We start from the raw sequence: 18,496 nt of genomic DNA, 5'->3' as shown, positions 1-18,496 counted from the left end.
TTGTATACCCACCCTGATGGGTATTTTGTATGTAAAATGCCCCCCCATCATTAACGCCACCCCACGATGAACGCCAACCCGAAGCATGGCGAGCGCAGCGAGCCCATGAGGGGTGGCAGTACACGTCCTCCGACCTTTTCATACCCCCACTATTCACGTCGCGTGGAGTTGATTTTATATAGTGTGGTGAGCGCAGCGAGCCACCGAGTCCGAAGCGTGGCGAGCGGACGCGTAATACCTGTGAAGTTATGCACGTCCCCTCGGTGGCTCGCTGCGCTCGCCACACTTTATATAATCAACTCCACGCCGACGTGGATAGTTGGGGTACGAAAAGGTCGGAGGACGCGTACCGATGCCCCTCCCGGGCTAGCTGCGCTCCCCACGCTTCGGATTCGCGTTAATCCTGGGGTGGCGTTAACAATGGGGGGGGGGGGGCATTTGACCCATCAGGGTGGGGATACAATGAAAATTGGGGTCTGGGGGGCATTTAACATTGGGGCCAATGTAAAATTGGGTCTCAGGGACGCAATTTTTTAGGTCCCGATGGATACAATTTTTATCACTGGCACCGTGCAAGGAAACAAGTACCGAATGTTCTGGTCAACAAAGAAATAGCAATAGTGACAGTTGGTCTCTCTTTCTATCTCTCTCTCTGGGCCAGATGTAATGAAGAATTGAGTTGAGCAGCCGAGTGGGTTTGGCCAAACTCTGACTTTTTTTAATTGGGCACTCATTTACAAGGCATGGTTTTGACTTGCAAATGATTGCCCCTTTGATAAAAGTCAGAGTGCAGAAGGCATTCCGCTCAACTCGGTCTTCATTACATCCTCTGTCTCTCTATCTCTTTAATCACTTGCCGATCTTATTTCTCAGAAGTTAAATTGTTTAGAAAGAAGAACATGATTGTGTAGCAATGTACAGTACAGTATCACTGGTTGGCTTGCTGTTGTGTTACCAATGTAGCTAGTTCACAACCTACGTTTTATGCCTGGTCATAGGTACATTTTCCATTGTAATAGAGTAGACGCACTCTCCCTATAAAATATGTTCCTAATAAATACAATACAATTTAAACCATAACTTATATCCACTTGATATACAGTATGTAAATGTTTCTGCCTGCTCAGTGCCCTTTTGTCTGTAAATAATTTATGTTCAGGTCAGCATTATGTTTCTGGCACTGCACCTTCACCCTTACGGCTTGCCAGGAGCCAGCTCAGTTTCTCACACTTGTCGCACAGCTGCTTTGTCTCATGTAAAAGTGCAAAGATTTGTGTGTGTGTGTATATGTATATATATATATAAAATCATATATGCAAAAGATTGGCCTGGTTGATACATAGTGCATAAACTAAGTACATGCAGTATAACACTGTGACACAACATACAAATCTGATAGGACCGCACAAAAAAGATACATGTGATCCCAACAACAAAGGAACTACATTCATTTCTTGGTACTTGTGTAGTTTCACGGCGGCAGTTACGCCATCAGCGTAGAGTTCCTGCCAGAATCAGCGTAGTGTTCCTGCAGCCAGCTTAGTTAACGTATTCAGTCAGAAGTAGCTTAAGCGTCCCTGGCTACGTTATCAGCGTAGGCTGCCGCCATGAAACTACACAAGTAACTACCGTACTGTTGCTGGGAACTGCATCTCTGTCCCCGGCGTCCCTGGCAACAGAAGTAGCAAATGGATCTTAACACATACCCTCGCAATTGGACTGACAGGAAGCTGGCATTTGGGGGTGGTTTGCGGCCATTTTCTGGTAGTGTCCGAAAAAACGCAGGCAAGCCCCGGCATGTCACAGAGTTGTAAAAGGGTCAGACTGGAAAAATAATTAGTTTGTTAAGAATTGCATATGGATTTGTGACATGTTATTAGATGGCAATATTTTCACAATTCACTTGCAGATTTACACAGCGTGGGTTTTCTTAATGTCTAACTACTAACCACTCGCAGTCATCTGCAATTTTGCAGATAAGCGATCCGGTCTGAATAAGGCACTAAGAATGTTATAAAATGTGTTATGCGAATGGTGTACATTATAAATTCAGAAGTTATATCTACTTATGCAATATTATAAAACACAATGTATTGTGTTTGATTACATTTGAAGAAAATACTAGTTTATTTTGTAATGGAGTTACTTTTAAAGAAACAACCAGTGTTCTGTGTGAGTATTTTCAATGACATGTACAGTATACTAGGACATGCTAAATGGATAAATAAAAACTTTTTTTTTTTTTTTTAAAGGTCTCTCAGCTGCTAAATTGCTGGTAGACTCAGGATTGAGTGTGGTCGTGTTAGAGGCTCGAGATCGAGTTGGAGGAAGAACTTTCACAGTGAAGGTGAGGATACTCGGCTGCACACAGTGTTGTTTCTTAAATGACCTGTGAATAATGGGCCAGAAATGCAGGGAGTAAATGTACTAGGCGTAAATTAACCCTTTGAGTGCCAACGTTGCTGTGGGAGATGTGCAAATATCTGCTAAAAATGCCAGGGTAGAAGTCAAGGAATATGGATCACTTTAGTTATTGCCGGCAAATGATCTGAAGTCAATTATTTTAAGTTTTGTTAAACATTGCACCAAAAAATAACAGTCGCTGTGAGCACCACTGGCATTTTTAGCGGATATTTTGCACATCTCTCACAGCAACGTTGGCACTTAAACGGTTAAACATATCATTTCACTATTTTGTAGTCCTGACATGCAAAATTCTATTTTAATGTATAATATTGAGCTGCTTGTTGCAGTGTCTCTTGTTAAAGAAGACATGGGATAATCCCTTACGTATAGGGAGGCCAATCCCGGGATCGGGATCAGCGGGATCCCGGGATTTCAGCCTTCCAATCCCGGGATTGCGGGATTAGTACCTGTTTGTAAAAATCCAGCAGATGGCTGTTTGGAGCAGTGTCTGTGTGTGCTGTAGCGGCATGACGGTGGCCGGGCTACGCAGCGTGACCCCTGACATCACATAACGCTGCACAGCCTGGCCGACGTCATGCCGCTGCAGCACACACAGACACTGTTCTGAACTTGTTCACCTGGCCGCCCGCCTGCTGAGGAGCTCCCAGCCGCCCGCCCGCTAAGGAGCTCCAAGCCGCCCGCCCGCTGCGCAGCACCTAGCCGCCCGCTCGCCCGCTGAGCAGCTCCCAGCCAAGCTGAGTAGCTCCCACCCGCATGCCCGCTGGAGATGGTCCTGCTACTGCCTGTCACCACCATCATGTAAGTGACAGCGCAGTGCAGGGCAGGAGGGATAGTGGGGATTAGTCTGCCGTGTTAATGTGCAGGTCAGCCAGTTTGGGGAGGAGGGACGTGGTTTTTTCTTTTTTTTTTTACCATGGAGGCCAATCCCGGGATCCCGGGAATCCCGGGATTGAGCATTTTTCAATCCTGAATCCCGGGATCGAAAAAATGCCCCGGGATTGGCATCCCTACTAACGTACCAGCATTCTGGCTTTCCCTTCTGGAACTGGACAGCCAGGTCGGTGCAGCAGAGGATATCATATCATGGAAGGTGGGCGGTGTGGGGGCATGGATGCTCGTTTAAGTCACTGCAGTAATTTCCCCCTCTACATTGACCAGATTACTCATTGAAAGTGGAGGTGCTGCTACTAGGGAGGCCAATCCCGGGCCATTTTTTCAATCCCGGGATTGAAAAACTGTCAATCCCGGGATCCCGCGATTGGCCTCCTGATATGCCCAATAAATAATAAATTACCTCTAAGCATAGAGGAAATGTGCGGCGGGCTGGCGGCTTGCGGCATTTGAGGCGAGGTGACACTGTCTGGGCAGACCAGACGCAGTGGCATGGTGGAGGAGGCGAGGTGACACTGTCCGGGCAGACCAGACGTGGTGGCATGGTGGAGGAGGCGAGGTGACTGTCACTCGGAGGAGGAGGCGGGTAACTCGGTGTCCGGGTAGATGCGGTGCGTGGGAATCAGTGTGTGGCTGCACAGCGTGATGTGATCTCTCACATCATGCTGCGTAGCCACACAACCTTGTTGTAACCACACTGTGTTAAAACACTGCCGTGTCTGCCCGGACTTCAAATTAACCGCCTCCTCCCCGGCCCGCTCATGCACATTTGAATCCCGTAATCCCGGGATTGGAGCCTCCAATCCCGGGATTCAAATCCCGGCCAAAAATGCCCTAAATCCCGGGATCCCGCCGATCCCAGGATTGGCATCCCTAGCTGCTACATTGAAGCGATTCAGCAAGATTCATTTCACCGGGCCATGGACCATCCACTTTTGCGGCTGGGTGCAGTGAGGGTTCTGAGATTCAGGAGACTTGTCTACATTACCGGTGGACAGTAGGGCAAGATAATTTTTGGTAGCAGTACCGGGAGGTATTCAAGTATGGATAATCGTTTTTTATGGGAGAGAGCGCAAGACCAGTTTTAATTCTTATAAAAAGTATATGTATTATACACAAATAACAATAAAAATCAGCAATTAATAATTAAAATTAAAAAAGGTACTTGTTTCCTAGCAGGGTGCCCAGATTTATTACGTACACAAACGTAGTGAAATCGCATTTCATCGCATCACGTATAGTAGTAGCATGCTTTGCGATTTTCCGTTTCCCGCTCCTATTTAAGTAAATTAGTTATTAGTTAACACATGTCGTCATTACTGTGTCAGCTGTATGATTGTGCAGGTGTGAATGTGTTCCTAAAACACCAGCACTATCCATGCCACCCCGAAGCGCGGCAAGCGCAGCGAGCCCCGCGAGGGGTGTCGGAACGCGTCCTCTGACCTTTTTATACCCCCACTATCCACGTCGGCGTGGAGTTGATTTTATATAGTGTGGAGAGCGCAGTGAGCCCCGCGAGGGTACGCGGATTAATTTACATGTATTCCGCGGCCCCTCGCCACACTTCGGGCTCGGTGGCTTGCTGCGCTCGCCAAACTATCTATGATCGACTCCACGCCGACGTGGATAGTGTGGGTATGAAAAGGTCGGAGGATGCTGCCCGACTGCTCGCTCCTCCTGGCGTCCAGGCTGGCTTGTGGCATGGGCGTATAGTAGGCTGCTGTCGCTCCGGGACTACAGAGTCCGCCAGGTGCAAGATACAGACGGGCACAAAGGGATTCAGAGCAACACATGTCGTCATTACTGTGTCAGCTGTATGATTGTGCAGGTGTGAATGTGTTCCTAAAACACCAGCACTATCCATGCCACCCTGAAGCGTGGCAAGCGGAGCGGGCCCCGCGAGGGGTGTCGGAACGCGTCCTCCGACCTTTTCATACCCCCACTATCCACGTCGGCGTGGAGTTGATTTTATTTAGTGTGGCGAGCGCAGTGAGCCCCGCGAGGGTACGCGGATTACTTTACATGTATTACGCGGCCCCTCATGGGGCACGCTTCGCTCGCCACGCTTCGGGCTCGGTGGCTCGCTGCGCTCGCCAAACTATATATGATCAACTGCCCGACTGCTCGCTCCTCCTGGAGTCCAGGCTGGCTTGTGGCATGGGCGTAGAGTCCGCCAGGTGCAAGATACAGACGGGCACAAAGGTATTCAGAGATACATTGGGATAAATCATAAGAAACAGATTTTTCACCACTGATGTTTCTTCTACAATAATTTCAATAATTTAATTTCCTACTCAACTTTATAAAGTTTTTATTTGCTTTCGCATGACACCAATTTATAATTCCTTATTTTTATTTTCATTATCAGAATAGCAAAACAAAATATGTTGATCTTGGTGGTGCATATGTGGGACCAACTCAAAACAGAATTCTAAGAATTGCCAAAGAACTTGGAGTTGAAACATACAAAGTAAATGAAGAGCAACGCCTTATCCATTATGTTAAGGTAAGGTGTAATGCCATATTAGTGAATACAGTATCTTCGGTACTTGTGTAGTTTCACGGCGCCAGCATGGCGCTGTGCTACTTCCGGGTTCTACGCTCGCCACAAACTATGTTTAAAAAAGTAATTTAACTCCATGCCAACATGGATAGTTCATACCTCCAGTATCCATGTTGGCATGGAGTTGATTTTAAATAGCGTGGCAAGCGTAGCGAGCCACCGAGCCCGCAGCGTGGGCGAGCGAAGCGCGCCCCGCAAGGGGACTCAGACGCACGGCGCCGTGAAACTACACAAGTACCGTATCTTCTAAACTGGTACTTTGGGTGCAACCTAGATTCACTGATATATATATATATATATATATATATACTATAGTTCACTGCCGCTAATCCATTTTTAACATAGATCCCTCTATTTCTACCTATTGCTACATACAAAACTAGCTGCTGTTCTTCTTATTATTGATAATAATACAGGTTGAGTATCCCTTATCCTAAATGCTCGGGACCACGAGCATTCCGGATAAGGAAATATTCCGGTTTTTGGAATAATTTTTATTTAGCCATACTTACCTGCCCCTGGTGGGTCCCCGATGGTCCCTCGGCGTCCATGGAGTCCTCCAGCGTCCACGGCAGGCCACCAGCACTGTCTCCGGCGTCTCCAGCGGTCCCAGGAGTGCTTTGCGCAAGTTCCCAGGCGCACCGGTGACGCCACCGTCGCGCGCGCGCACTTGCACAAAGCACTCCTGGGACCGCTGGAGATGCCGGAGAGGATGCTGAAGGCCTGCTATGGACGCCGGAGGACTTGGTAAGTATTAAAAGAGGGTTAGGGGGGGGGGGGGGGAACAAATTTTTTTTTGAATTATTCCAAAAAACCCACGTTTTTTTAAATAATTCGGATACGGGATGCCCGGATACGGGATACCCGACCTGTACTAACAATAATAATAATAATAATGATAGAGATGTGTTATACACTCGGGTTTAGATTTTGGTTCTAATTTAACATCATGTTTTTGATTTAGGCAAAACTACCCTTAAGTGTTCTAGTTTTGGTTTTGCGATGAATTTTAAATTGATAAACATTATAAAAAATAAAAAAACAGTAAAAAAAATCGATAAAAACAGCTAAAATAAAGTCCTTAGGAGTCGGTCCTGTTTACGGCCCTTATTCAGATCTGATCGCAGTACAATTTTGTTCTCAAAATTGGCAAAACCATGTGCAATGCAGGTGGGGCAGATGTGTGTTGAAACTGAATTCTAAATTGCAGTGTAAAAATAATGTAGCCAGTATTTACCCTGCACAGAAACAAAATAACTCAACACAAATCTAACTCTCTCTATACATGTTACATCTGCCCCACCTGCAGTGCACATGGTTTTGCTCATTTTGAGAACAAATTTGGTACTTGTGAGTTATCCGGGCGCCCGATTTTTGGTCGTATACGCATCGCATCGCATCGCGTGGCATCGTATGTTAACCAAATGGCATGCGATGCGACGCGACGAGATCACCACCCGAACCCGATTTCGCATCGCGTCGCATCGTGTGTTAACCAAATGGCATGCGATGCGACGCGACGAGATCACCATCCGAACCCGATTTTACATCGGGTACCATGTAATGTGATCACGTCGCATCGCATGTTAACCACATGGCATGCGATGCGATGCGATGCGACAGCACCCGATTTTAGCAGGGCAAAACCCCCAGAAAGTGACACAAAAAGTGACACAATGTCAGTCCCATCCCCATTGTTAACGCCACTCCACTATCAACGTAAACCCGAAGCGTGGCGAGCGCAGCGAGCCCGCGAGGGGCGGCGGTACGCGTCCTCCGACCTTTTCATGCCCTACTATCCACTAGGGCGTGGAGTGAGAATAGAATAGTGTGGCGAGCGCAGCGAGCCACCGAGCCCGAAGCGTGGCGAGCGCAGCGAGCCCCGCGAGGGGACACGGATACCTTCACAGGTAAACGCGTCCCTTCGCGGGCTTCCCAGGTGTCCATGGCAACGCGGACACCTGGGAAGCCCGCGAAGGGACGCGCTTACCTGTGAAGGTATCCGTGTCCCCTCGCGGGGCTCGCTGCGCTCGCCACGCTTCGGGCTCGGTGGCTCGCTGCGCTCGCCACACTATTCTATTCTCACTCCACGCCCTAGTGGATAGTAGGGCATGAAAAGGTCGGAGGACGCGTACCGCCGCCCCTCGCGGGCTCGCTGCGCTCGCCACGCTTCGGGTTCACGTTGATAGTGGAGTGGTTGTGAACATCCAATATCATTCATCAATATCATTCATATCTGACACATTAAGGACAATTGAATTTAAGGGAATAACTGTGTAATTAACATCTCTCAGAAATAAATTATAATAACAATCAACACATACCACACAATAATTAATCACCGTAATTATTTATCTAGCAAAGTGAGCGCATGTAGAATGCGGTTAAAAGCACTGTCTCCCGCCAGGCACTTTCGCCACACAAACTCCTGCATATAGGAGTCAAGGTGATGGCGGGCTGTGCCCCGCTGGCGTTTGTTGCGCCATTTTGCACAACCCCACAGTCTCTCGATGTTTTGGGTGTGTGCACCAGTCTCTGGGTCTACGAAATTGTAGCGATGGTTGACTCTCAAGTGACTGTAACCAGCCCGCTCCAGTTCTGGAGTTTTGTATGCGCGCCAGCAATCGCTGACAATCGTGCTTCCAGGTGCGACGTGCTCCACAATTAAACTGATGAGAGTTGGCGCATCTCGCTTGGCAACTGCTAGCATAAAACAGTCCCCAGTTTCCCGGCACACTCCTCCGAACACCCACTGCTGTGGGAGAACTCTGCCAACATTGGCTTGTCTTTTCACAAAGAGTGTCTCATCCACCTCCACTATTTGCCCTGGGCCACCAATCTGGCGTTGAGGCTGTGACATCAGGTCGCATTGACATGCCTCCCGCATCAATGCATTATAAAATATGGTACTTTTATTGCAGATTTTCAAGTTCTTAGTACAGAACTCTATAGAAGTGAGTTCATCACACCAACAGTATATGAAGCGCAGTATTGTCATGAACGGCAGCCTGCATCCGGGGTAGAATAGCGAGGCCCGCAGACTCTGCTTTTTCCCGCAACTTTTTATGTAGCAGCGCCATTTGCGCTCTTTTATAGACAGGCGCATAGGGTGGCCATTTGGACATGTGGCTGTAGAAGGAAGCAGCCCTTTGTCCTGCAGGAATTGTACTGTTTCTTCTTCAGTTTTAGGGAGGCTGAAGATACCATCCACCAAAGCCATATTGGGAAATAGGGTGTAAGGGGCAAAATGGGGCAGGTGTAAGGGGCCAAATGGGGCAATATTGGGGCAAATGTCCGAAATTTCACCTCACAAATACACCAACACTGTAAATCACTTGTTCTCTCCTCTGGAAACTACCTCACACTGATTTTCTGCCAGATGTGGCAGAGGGCGGGTTTAAAAATGGGCGGGAAGTGTTCAAATCGCGTCGCGTCGCATCGCATCCCATTGTATACCATACAATAAGCATACGATGCGACGCGATACGATGCGATGTCAAATCGCGTTGCATCGCGTCGCATCGTATGCTTATTGTAATGGCATGCGATGACCACATCGGGCGCCCGGATAACTCACAAGTACCACAAATTTTTATTATTATTATTATTACTACATGTGCAGTTCGGTCAATTTATTTATTTGGCATGTTATGTGTTAAAGTTCAGACTCCACACCTAGACAGTCAAACAGATCAGCAACTAATCTTTAAGACAAATTATGATGTTATAATAATAATAATAATAATTATTATTATTATCTCAGCTGTTCATGTCTGTGATTAAGTTCTGTAAAACACTGTTAAGTAACATGAGAGAATCCGGATGCCGGGACGCCGAGGTTTAGATCAACCATGGTATGGTTGACCACCCTTCATCGACCCGGCTTAGTTAGACGCAGTAACAATAGTTAGACGCCGGCGGGTGGTCAGCAGGACCATGGTCGACAGGACTTTTTCAGGATTTTTTGGTGTCAGTCCACTTGGCTCATTCTTTACTATCCAAGTGGACATAATGTTGGAAAAGAATAGTGTCCTAAGCATATCGAGGCACCATGCCCGAAGCATGGCGAGCATAGCAAGCAGTGTTCCCGGGGACACTGTGCATATATATAGTGTCCTTGGGGACCCCTGTGACAGCTGGCACCAAAAAAATCCTGAAAAAGTCCAGTCTACCATGTGTCCATTGACCATGGTCCCACCAATCAGCTTGCGTTACTGCCACTCTAGCAGCCGATGACTATCTTTACATGTGTAACTACAGTAAGCCGGGTTGACTAAGGGTGGCCGACCATACCATGGTCGATCTACACCTTGTCGACCTGCTCTACCACAACCAAGCTTCAGTGCTGGCCCCTGTTTATTTTGTCCTTGTGGCTGGTTTTCCTTCTTCTGGAAGACATACTATTTATCTTCTATAAATGCATTCTGCTTTCTACATGCTCAAAAGCTGTTGACCTTAAGTTAGTGTTATACATTACATTACTGTACTACACAGATCACACTGAATTTTTGTTTACTGGTGCAGACACTGAAATTAGAAAGAGAAATGAATTAAAAGGTAGGTAAATAAGGGATAATGAGGAAGCTAGAGATGATCATAGCGTACAGAGGCCCTCATTCTAATAATCCGGACGTTTGCACAGGGGATCAATGTTTAGAGACTGCGCATGTGCATAAACTTTTATGCGCATGTGCAACTGCTTTGTGCGAGCGGACGCGTCAAATTGGTTATTCACTGACCCGTTCGCACCTAGCAGTGTGGGCAGGGGGTGTGGGGTGGCGGCCATACATAGTGCCCATGGGATTGACCAGCGTTCATGGGCATTCCCATAAAAAGGCTGGGTGTTCCCATGGAAATAAGGCGGTGTTGCGGGTGCCGGGGGTGGCACGCTGAAGTCAGCTGCCCACCCTCTTCCCATACAAGGGCGCCTCATATCTAAGACACCAGAGAGTGTCTTAGATCTGTTAGCGCTAGAAAAATCATTCGATAGTCGGCAACCATCAAATGATTTCTGCCCTGCACACAAGCTGTGAATGGGTGTTTATGCAAATCATCCATTTGTTTATATGTGGGTGGAATCTGCTGGCGGGCGGCGGGCACACCTTTGTGCTGGGAATTTTGCAGCTTTGCGGGTCAACCAGAATGAGGGCCAGAAGCTGAAAAGTGCTGAAGACAGCAAAGGTGCATTATAAATAGAATAGAAGAGGTATAGATCATGTTTACAGAATTATACTGTATGTAAGAGCCCATAGCGCCATCTAGTGGAAAACATATATAACGTGTGATTTATTGTCATGTACTGTATTGTATGCCTTTTACGTTTAAGTATCCTATACATTTAATTATAATAATAATAGTCACAGAAAATATGTCAAGATAAATTAGGAAACAAAGCATTTGCACTGTGAAGCTACTGTATTTGGATTTGTTAGCATTGTTAGCATTGAAGTGGTGGTTGTAAAAACTGGAAGTACAAAGAGTATTTGAAGGTAAACCCAGAAGCTGGTGAAGTATATCCTTTAAATGGCTACTAGGGAACCAAACAATTAATAGATAAATAAATGCACTAAAAAAGTGTATGTGTCGTAATTTGATTCTTGATCCTGTTCTAAAATTTCAATTTTAGACTGGGTTATAATATAAGAACAGTCAACCAAGTTATAAAATATTTAAGCTTGTTCCACAGTATGCAAGCAGGCTCCACACAATATCCAGTGCCCACATGAGCATACCCCTTATGTTTCATTATCATTTGATTCATATTGATAGGTTCTTTTATTGTTAATTGTGAACTTTGAGCAGTGTGGTGAGAACACAACTGCTTATCAATTTAGTGGCTGTAAATATATTTTGTATTAAATATCATTTTGAGTTTTTTATATTGCTACTAAATAATATTGTGACTGATATCATGAACTACCTGTAGTGTAAATGCATTTTAAATGAGATCTACTCAGGAAAATGATCTCACTAATCAGAGTGCTCTGCAAATAACCACCACTTATGTATGGACATACAGCCTGAATCGGACTCCGTTGTACTTTTGCGAGACTTCGGGATGCTGCCCAGTACAGGACATGTCTGCCCCGTATGCCGGTTTCCTGCATTTTCCAGGCCGCTCCCAGAAAATGCTGCAGTTTAAACTCTTGTACATGCAAGCTCCGGCGTGCGCAGAAGTGCACAAATCACCCAACACCTATTATTTCCTGTATAATAAAGTGCCACAATGCTACCAGCTGGAGGGGTCAGTACACTGGCATCCAATCAAAAGCTGCCATGTAATGCAATTGAGTCATCATCACTAGCTTGTAGTTTTATACTAGACCTCTGGTGCCTGCATAAGAAACACCGTCTGGATTTGTGGAAACTGTATTTAGGCTAGCGAATATCATTAACAAATTGAGCATACACACTGACCGATGTTCACAATGTATTGTTAGCGATATCAGTATCATGCATATCGTTGATATATCACCCAGTGTGTACCAAGGCTTAGTAAATAGACCTCCAAGTGCTAAAAGCAAACTGTATGCTACTGTGACTCTTCAGTAATCAAATTCATGTTCAAGGTAATAACCTACAGTTAAATTAATTTAAAACTGTTTAAGTTTATATAATCTTCTTCAGATAAGCACACTCTTTCTATGCAATTCTAATAATAATTAACAGATTTTTATTTTAAATTTATGTTCTAGGGTAAATCCTATGCCTTTAAAGGTCCATTCCCTCCAATGTGGAACCCGATTGTCTACTTGGATTACAACAATCTATGGAGAACCATGGATGAAATGGGAAAGGAGGTAATACATGCATACAATGCAGTCTACATATTAAGACAAATATAATGGAAAGAGGGTGTGCACGGATGCAAATCCTTTGCCACATCCGGGTCCATTTTGAACCAAAACTGCTGTGATATAAATAAATGTTACATGTTGCCGCTTTGCACCAAAGCACTATGGTCAGTGCTGGAATTTGTAAGTGGTTGGCCGAGGTGGAAAAATATGATTTTGGCTCCCGTCCTCCACTCCAACCCTAGTTCACAATAGCAGTGGGTGACAGGGATAGGCAGAGGGTGGCAGTGGAAAGCAGGGGTGTAAGAATGGCAAGGAGAACCAGCGGTTGACAGGGAGAGGCAGAAGTTGACAGCATAAGGCAGTGGGAGGAAAAGGTTGACAGCAGAAGGTAGGGGAGTGGGGAGGGCACTGGGTGAAAGGGAGAGGCAGAGGTTGACAGCGTATTGCAGGGAGAAGTTGACATATAGAGGAAGACAGTGACAACAAAGTGCATGGGGAGGCAGAAGGTGATGGGGCGTAGTGGTTTACAGGGAGAATTTGACAGTGAGAGGCAGTGGGTGGGAGGTGTACAACAACAATATCCTGCATGGTGCGAAGAACAGAGGGCATGTACCTTGGTGATAGCAGGAACACAGTGGTCTCTACTCTGTCTGTGAACGGGCCCCTGCCCTTAGTGCTTTCTGGGTGTGAGCTGCCTTTAATTCACAGACAGCAGTGAACAGTGGTCTTTTAACTAGAGGCAATATATGGCTGTGATCAATGGTGCTGATAGGTGGCAGGACTCTTCTATCAGCTGGCACAGAAAAGGTCAGCCCTTCTGCCCTAATGTAAGAGCAGGTCCCTCAGGCATTCAAGGTCCTCCCTGCTCTCTGCATTAGGCCATTTATCTGACATTGCTCAAAATGGTCTGTGGGCTGCCCAGGGGAATCATTGTTGGTCTGGGCAGAAGTGGCCCTCTTAGTCCTCAGGGGCCCTAGTGCAATGCACTTGCTGGACCAATGCTAGTTCCGGCTCTGACTATGGATCCTATGTATGTCATACCTCCCAACTGTTTTGATTTCAGCAGGATAGTCTGATTTTTCTGGAACTGTCCCACCCACAGGCCACAGTGTCCCGCAGGTGGGGGGAAGTTAGGGGGACACTTTAATAGCATTGCAGCACAGTGTTGAATGGATGATAGGTGCCTGTGCTCATCATCCACACTAATGCTGCAGACTCTGGAAGAGGCTGGGGGCTGTCCAACAACTCCCTGAGCATTAGGAAAGCCCCCCTCATGCCGAAAAATAGGGGCACGGCTTGTGGGTTTAGCATTCCCTAAGAGGCCATGCCAACTTGTCGCTAGTCCACTCCCCTTAATATAGCGGAACCACAGTATTTTGGAGATATGTGTATTTTAGTATATGCAGTACACATCCTAATATGTCCAAGTTATTGTAATTGTAAACAAATGTACAGTATGCAAACATTTTACAATTAATTAGAATCGGGGGTACATTTACTAAGATGGGAGTTCTGTTTCAGAATTTCCATTTTTTTTATGTGGCTTTACCAATAGGTGGTTAGCAGTAAAGCTAAGGAAACATTTCCAATAATAAAATTGCAATTAGAAACTTTTAAATTAAGATACTAAGACGAAAATCTACGGTACTTATGCATTATCTGGACTCCCATGTTAAATGCACCACATTTTTTCATACCCCTACTATCCAACTACGCATGGAGTTGATTTTATATAGTGTGGCGAGCGCAGCGAGCCACCGTGCCCGAAGCGTGGCGAGCGCAGCGAGCCCCGCGAGGGGACGCAGTCTCATAAGAAAAACGGGAGTCCAGATATTACATAAGTACCAAATCTACTATTTATTTCAGAGGGGATGTTGCCAGAATCAACCAATCAGAATCTATTACTTATTTATTTAGAACCTTCAAGAAGATAATAGATAGAATCTGTTTGGTTGCCCATAACAACATCCCATCTGAAATAAATAGTAGATTTTTGTCTTAGGATCTTAATTTAAAAGTTTCTAATTGCAATTTTTTTTTTATTGAAAATGGTTCCTTAGCTTTACTGCTAACCACCTATTGGTAAAGCCACATACAGTATATGTAGTAAAATACACACTATGCAAGAACTAACATTCAATACCATGCATTACACTACAATCACACAATCTGGCAATTACACAAGTTTATATCACCTGCTTATGGATGATTTTTGGGGGCTAATTAAATAATTACCAATTCAGTTAAACTTGATTTGACTTGTTGAGGCTTTTAAGTTTCTCTGTGGGTAAGATGTGTCCTTGTATAAAGATTAATCATGATTCCATAATGTGGTAACATGGAGCCCATTGTTCCAATGGTGTGAACATTCATTAAGACTGTAACGAAACTGCCTTATACTATTATTAGACAAGTTTCTTGGATATACAGAAAACTCATTAGTTCCATTAAAATAATACAGTATATATGTGTGTGTGTGTTACAGATTCCTAATGAAGCCCCATGGATGGCACCACATGCAGAGGAATGGGACAAAATTACTATGAAAGAACTGATTGACAAGCTGTGCTGGACCAAGTAAGACTATAAAGGGGTCATACATGAGTTTTGGGGTCACAGAGCAAACAAATCAAACAATTAAGATAGTACGCATCATCCATATTATTTGTAATCAAAATAGTGTACGTGCCCAGAGTGCGTACAGCTGTGTCCGTGCAACGCTGCCTCATCATCAATTCCAAAACATGTACTTACAGTAGTTTATGAAAGTGCAACATTTATACCTCATGTCATACACCAGACTGTCAGGCTTCGCTACATCATCAGCCACTGGACGTTTCCAACACCATACTACAGGACCCCACCTGCAGTGCCCTGCGATCAGGCCCGAGTCTGTACAGTATACTGAGCACAACAGAACTAAAGTGTGAATAAAGCCATATCTGTAAGGGTAAGATACAGTACAAACAAAACTATATAGGGAAAGGGGTGCTGGGAGGGGTGTGCAGAATAATTTTGATTAACTTGTTTGGTGGGCGTGACCATGACTTAAGGATTTGGTTACTCCTCCTTCACCATCAGGGCCCATCACTGATCTCTACAGACCTGTAAACTCAGACTTTCTGTATATTTTAATAAAGGGGAATATAGCTTTGGCCAACCATGACGGGGCTCTCTTGTGGAGCATCCTATTAATGGAGCATGAAAAAGGATCTAAAAACAAAGGTAACTACAGTCAAATGGTTACATATTTTTCATGATACTAGTGGCATTACTAGAAGTTCAAGGACCCAGAGTAAAATTTTCAAACCACAAACCCACCAAAAAAGCTCTTTACCTAAACTAAACCATAGTTGACCTTCAATACTTTTTATGTATAAACAACCTAAAAACAGTTGTTTGATTACCTCTGTCTGGACAACTCTGCATCAGTCCTAACAGCTATTGTGGAACTACACATCCCAGAATACCTTGCCACAATTTTGCTATTAGGTAATGCTAAAACTTTGGCAGAGCATGCTTGGATGTGTAGTTCCGCAATGGCTGGAGTTCCACATGTTGAACACCCCTTTTCTAGAGCATACTTCAAAACATTTGGGATAGGAGACCTGGTGTGCCGCTATGTATAGCCTCAGCCGGGATACGGTCATTAGGTCTACAGCATGATGGTCGACAAGCATTGGGTCGACACCATTAGGTCGACATGGGTCTAGGTCAACATGGGTCAAGGTCGACGTGGGTCACGGTCGACATGGGTTTAGGTCAACAGGTCATTAGGTCGACATAAGCATTAGGTCAACATGGGCAAGGTCAACAGTCAAAAGGTCTTTATTTTGAACTTTAAATAAATGCTGAGTGTCAGTGTATGAGCCAATAAATGCTGTGTTTAATATGAACATTTATCCATACCATCTGACATTGGTCTCCAGAATACTGTCAGGACTAAGTATTTTGATACCAAAGGCAAAGATGGCTGTTGCTTAGCAACATTGCAGAGCTTATATTTTAAGCTTTTGATTGCTCCATTGACCTTAAGATTTAAGCATGCAGAGATTTTTTGCTTTAGATCTGTACATTTTACTGGCAATTTTATCACATTTTCTGACTCAGAAATTGCCCAAATGAAAAGGAGACAACAGTTGTAAGAAAAGGAGACTACGGTTGTATGTAAAGAATATTTTAAATAAAGAATATTTAATTACAGTTCATGTGTAATATTCCAACTACAAATAATTGCCATTGACATTGATTCACTGATCCCAGCGTGTAGGAAGGGAGTGGATGGGTTCAATGTAGAAACTCCTGGGTTGTTGAAGGCTCCAGTTTTCCACAATGTCCTGCACTTCCTTGTGACAGGTAAACCGTTGATCGTTGGAGAAGCCGATCACTGCACATGCGCAACTGGGAAAACCGCCATACCATCTATTGGCAAACACATTAACTCACTGCAATTAGATACAACGCTGCCGCAGCAAAAGTCTCCTTTTCATTTGGGCACACCTTATATAAGTGTGCACTTACAACATGGCTTTGGATTTTTTTTTTAAGCGGTATGCGGAGTGGAAGGGGTTGACTACTGGCAAATGTAAAGTTACCACACTATGGGCCAGATTCTCTAAGCTTCAAAAGTGATAAAATGGAGAGTGATAAACAGCCAGCCAATCAGCCTTCTACCTGTCATGTCACAGACTGTGTTTGAAAACTATCAGGTAGGAGCTGATTGACTGGCTGTTTATCACTCTCCATTTTATCACTTTTGAAGCTTAGTGCATCTGGCCCATTTAAAATATAAAAATTACACATTTACTGTATACTGATATGTATTTTTTTACTTAGTAAAGGGCTGATTCAGATGTGGACACTATATTCGCTGCTGATGCTTCTGTGTACGCAGCAGCTGTGGCTCAACATGTAAATGCCACAGTAGGCGTCCTATGTAATAGATGCATCCTACCATCTTCTCTAATACGCTGCTGCGCCTGAAGACGCAGCATCAGATCAGCTGCGTGAACCTAAGACATCTGAGTAACCTTCAGGTTACTCATGGGGGTTTAATTACTAAGGTGGGAGTTCTGTTGAGAGGGGATGTTGCTGTGGGCAACCATTTAGTTGCTGTGGGCAACCATTCTATCTATTATCTTCTAGAAGTTGCTAAATAAATAAGTAGATTCTGATAGGTTGCTATGGGAAACATACCATATTCTATTGAACTCCCATCTTAGTAAATAAACCCCATGATGTCTTGAATATATAGTCCCGGGGCCAAGTTCCCCTTGCCCTTTTTAACTCTATGGTGCCACGGCCGGTGGAACTGCATCAGGGGACTAAGGCACTGGCATCTGCATGCCCAGAAAACAGAACAGTTCTCTGATGATGGTTCCTGTCCTGTCCATCATGCTTCAGCGTTTGAGGCATTGTGAGCAACAGTACAGATCTAAATTAGGCCCAGAGTTTTTCATATATAACTACATTTTTATTGATTGATTGCTTCACATTTAGTAATTTTCGCTTGGTGGCTTCTACCCTATATGATCTCATTCTTCCCATGACCTTACAGCTCAGCAAAAAAGTTTGCAACACTTTTCGTGAATGTAAATGTAACATCAGAACCTCATGAAGTGTCAGCTCTTTGGTTCTTGTGGTATGTGAAGCAGTGTGGAGGTACAACAAGAATTTTCTCAACATCTAATGGAGGGCAGGTAAATTTGACAACTTTTTTTTATAAGCATATGTTTTATTCCTGATGGTAAATGTCCTGTTTTTTCCTGGAACAGGACCACATGATAATCATGTTTTTAAAATGAGGATGGCATGACAA

General features: G+C 44.7%; 1 protein-coding gene across 1 annotated transcript in view; it reads left to right on the top strand.

The window, feature by feature from the left end:
- Positions 1-18,496, top strand: part of LOC146059946 (amine oxidase [flavin-containing]-like) — a 108,501-nt gene that overhangs the window by 31,240 nt on the left and 58,765 nt on the right. The window contains exons 2-6 of the mRNA XM_083172664.1: positions 2,253-2,347; positions 5,687-5,824; positions 12,577-12,681; positions 15,164-15,255; positions 18,236-18,377. Coding sequence (XP_083028790.1) covers positions 2,253-2,347; positions 5,687-5,824; positions 12,577-12,681; positions 15,164-15,255; positions 18,236-18,377 — 572 coding nt within the window. The remainder of the gene's footprint in view (positions 1-2,252; positions 2,348-5,686; positions 5,825-12,576; positions 12,682-15,163; positions 15,256-18,235; positions 18,378-18,496) is intronic.

The sequence above is a fragment of the Crinia signifera genome, chromosome 2 (assembly GCF_055691185.1).
Source record: "Crinia signifera chromosome 2, ASM5569118v1, whole genome shotgun sequence".
NCBI lineage: Eukaryota > Metazoa > Chordata > Amphibia > Anura > Myobatrachidae > Crinia > Crinia signifera.
Note: the sequence above shows the minus strand (reverse complement) of the source record. Positions and strands in the feature narration are given on the sequence as shown.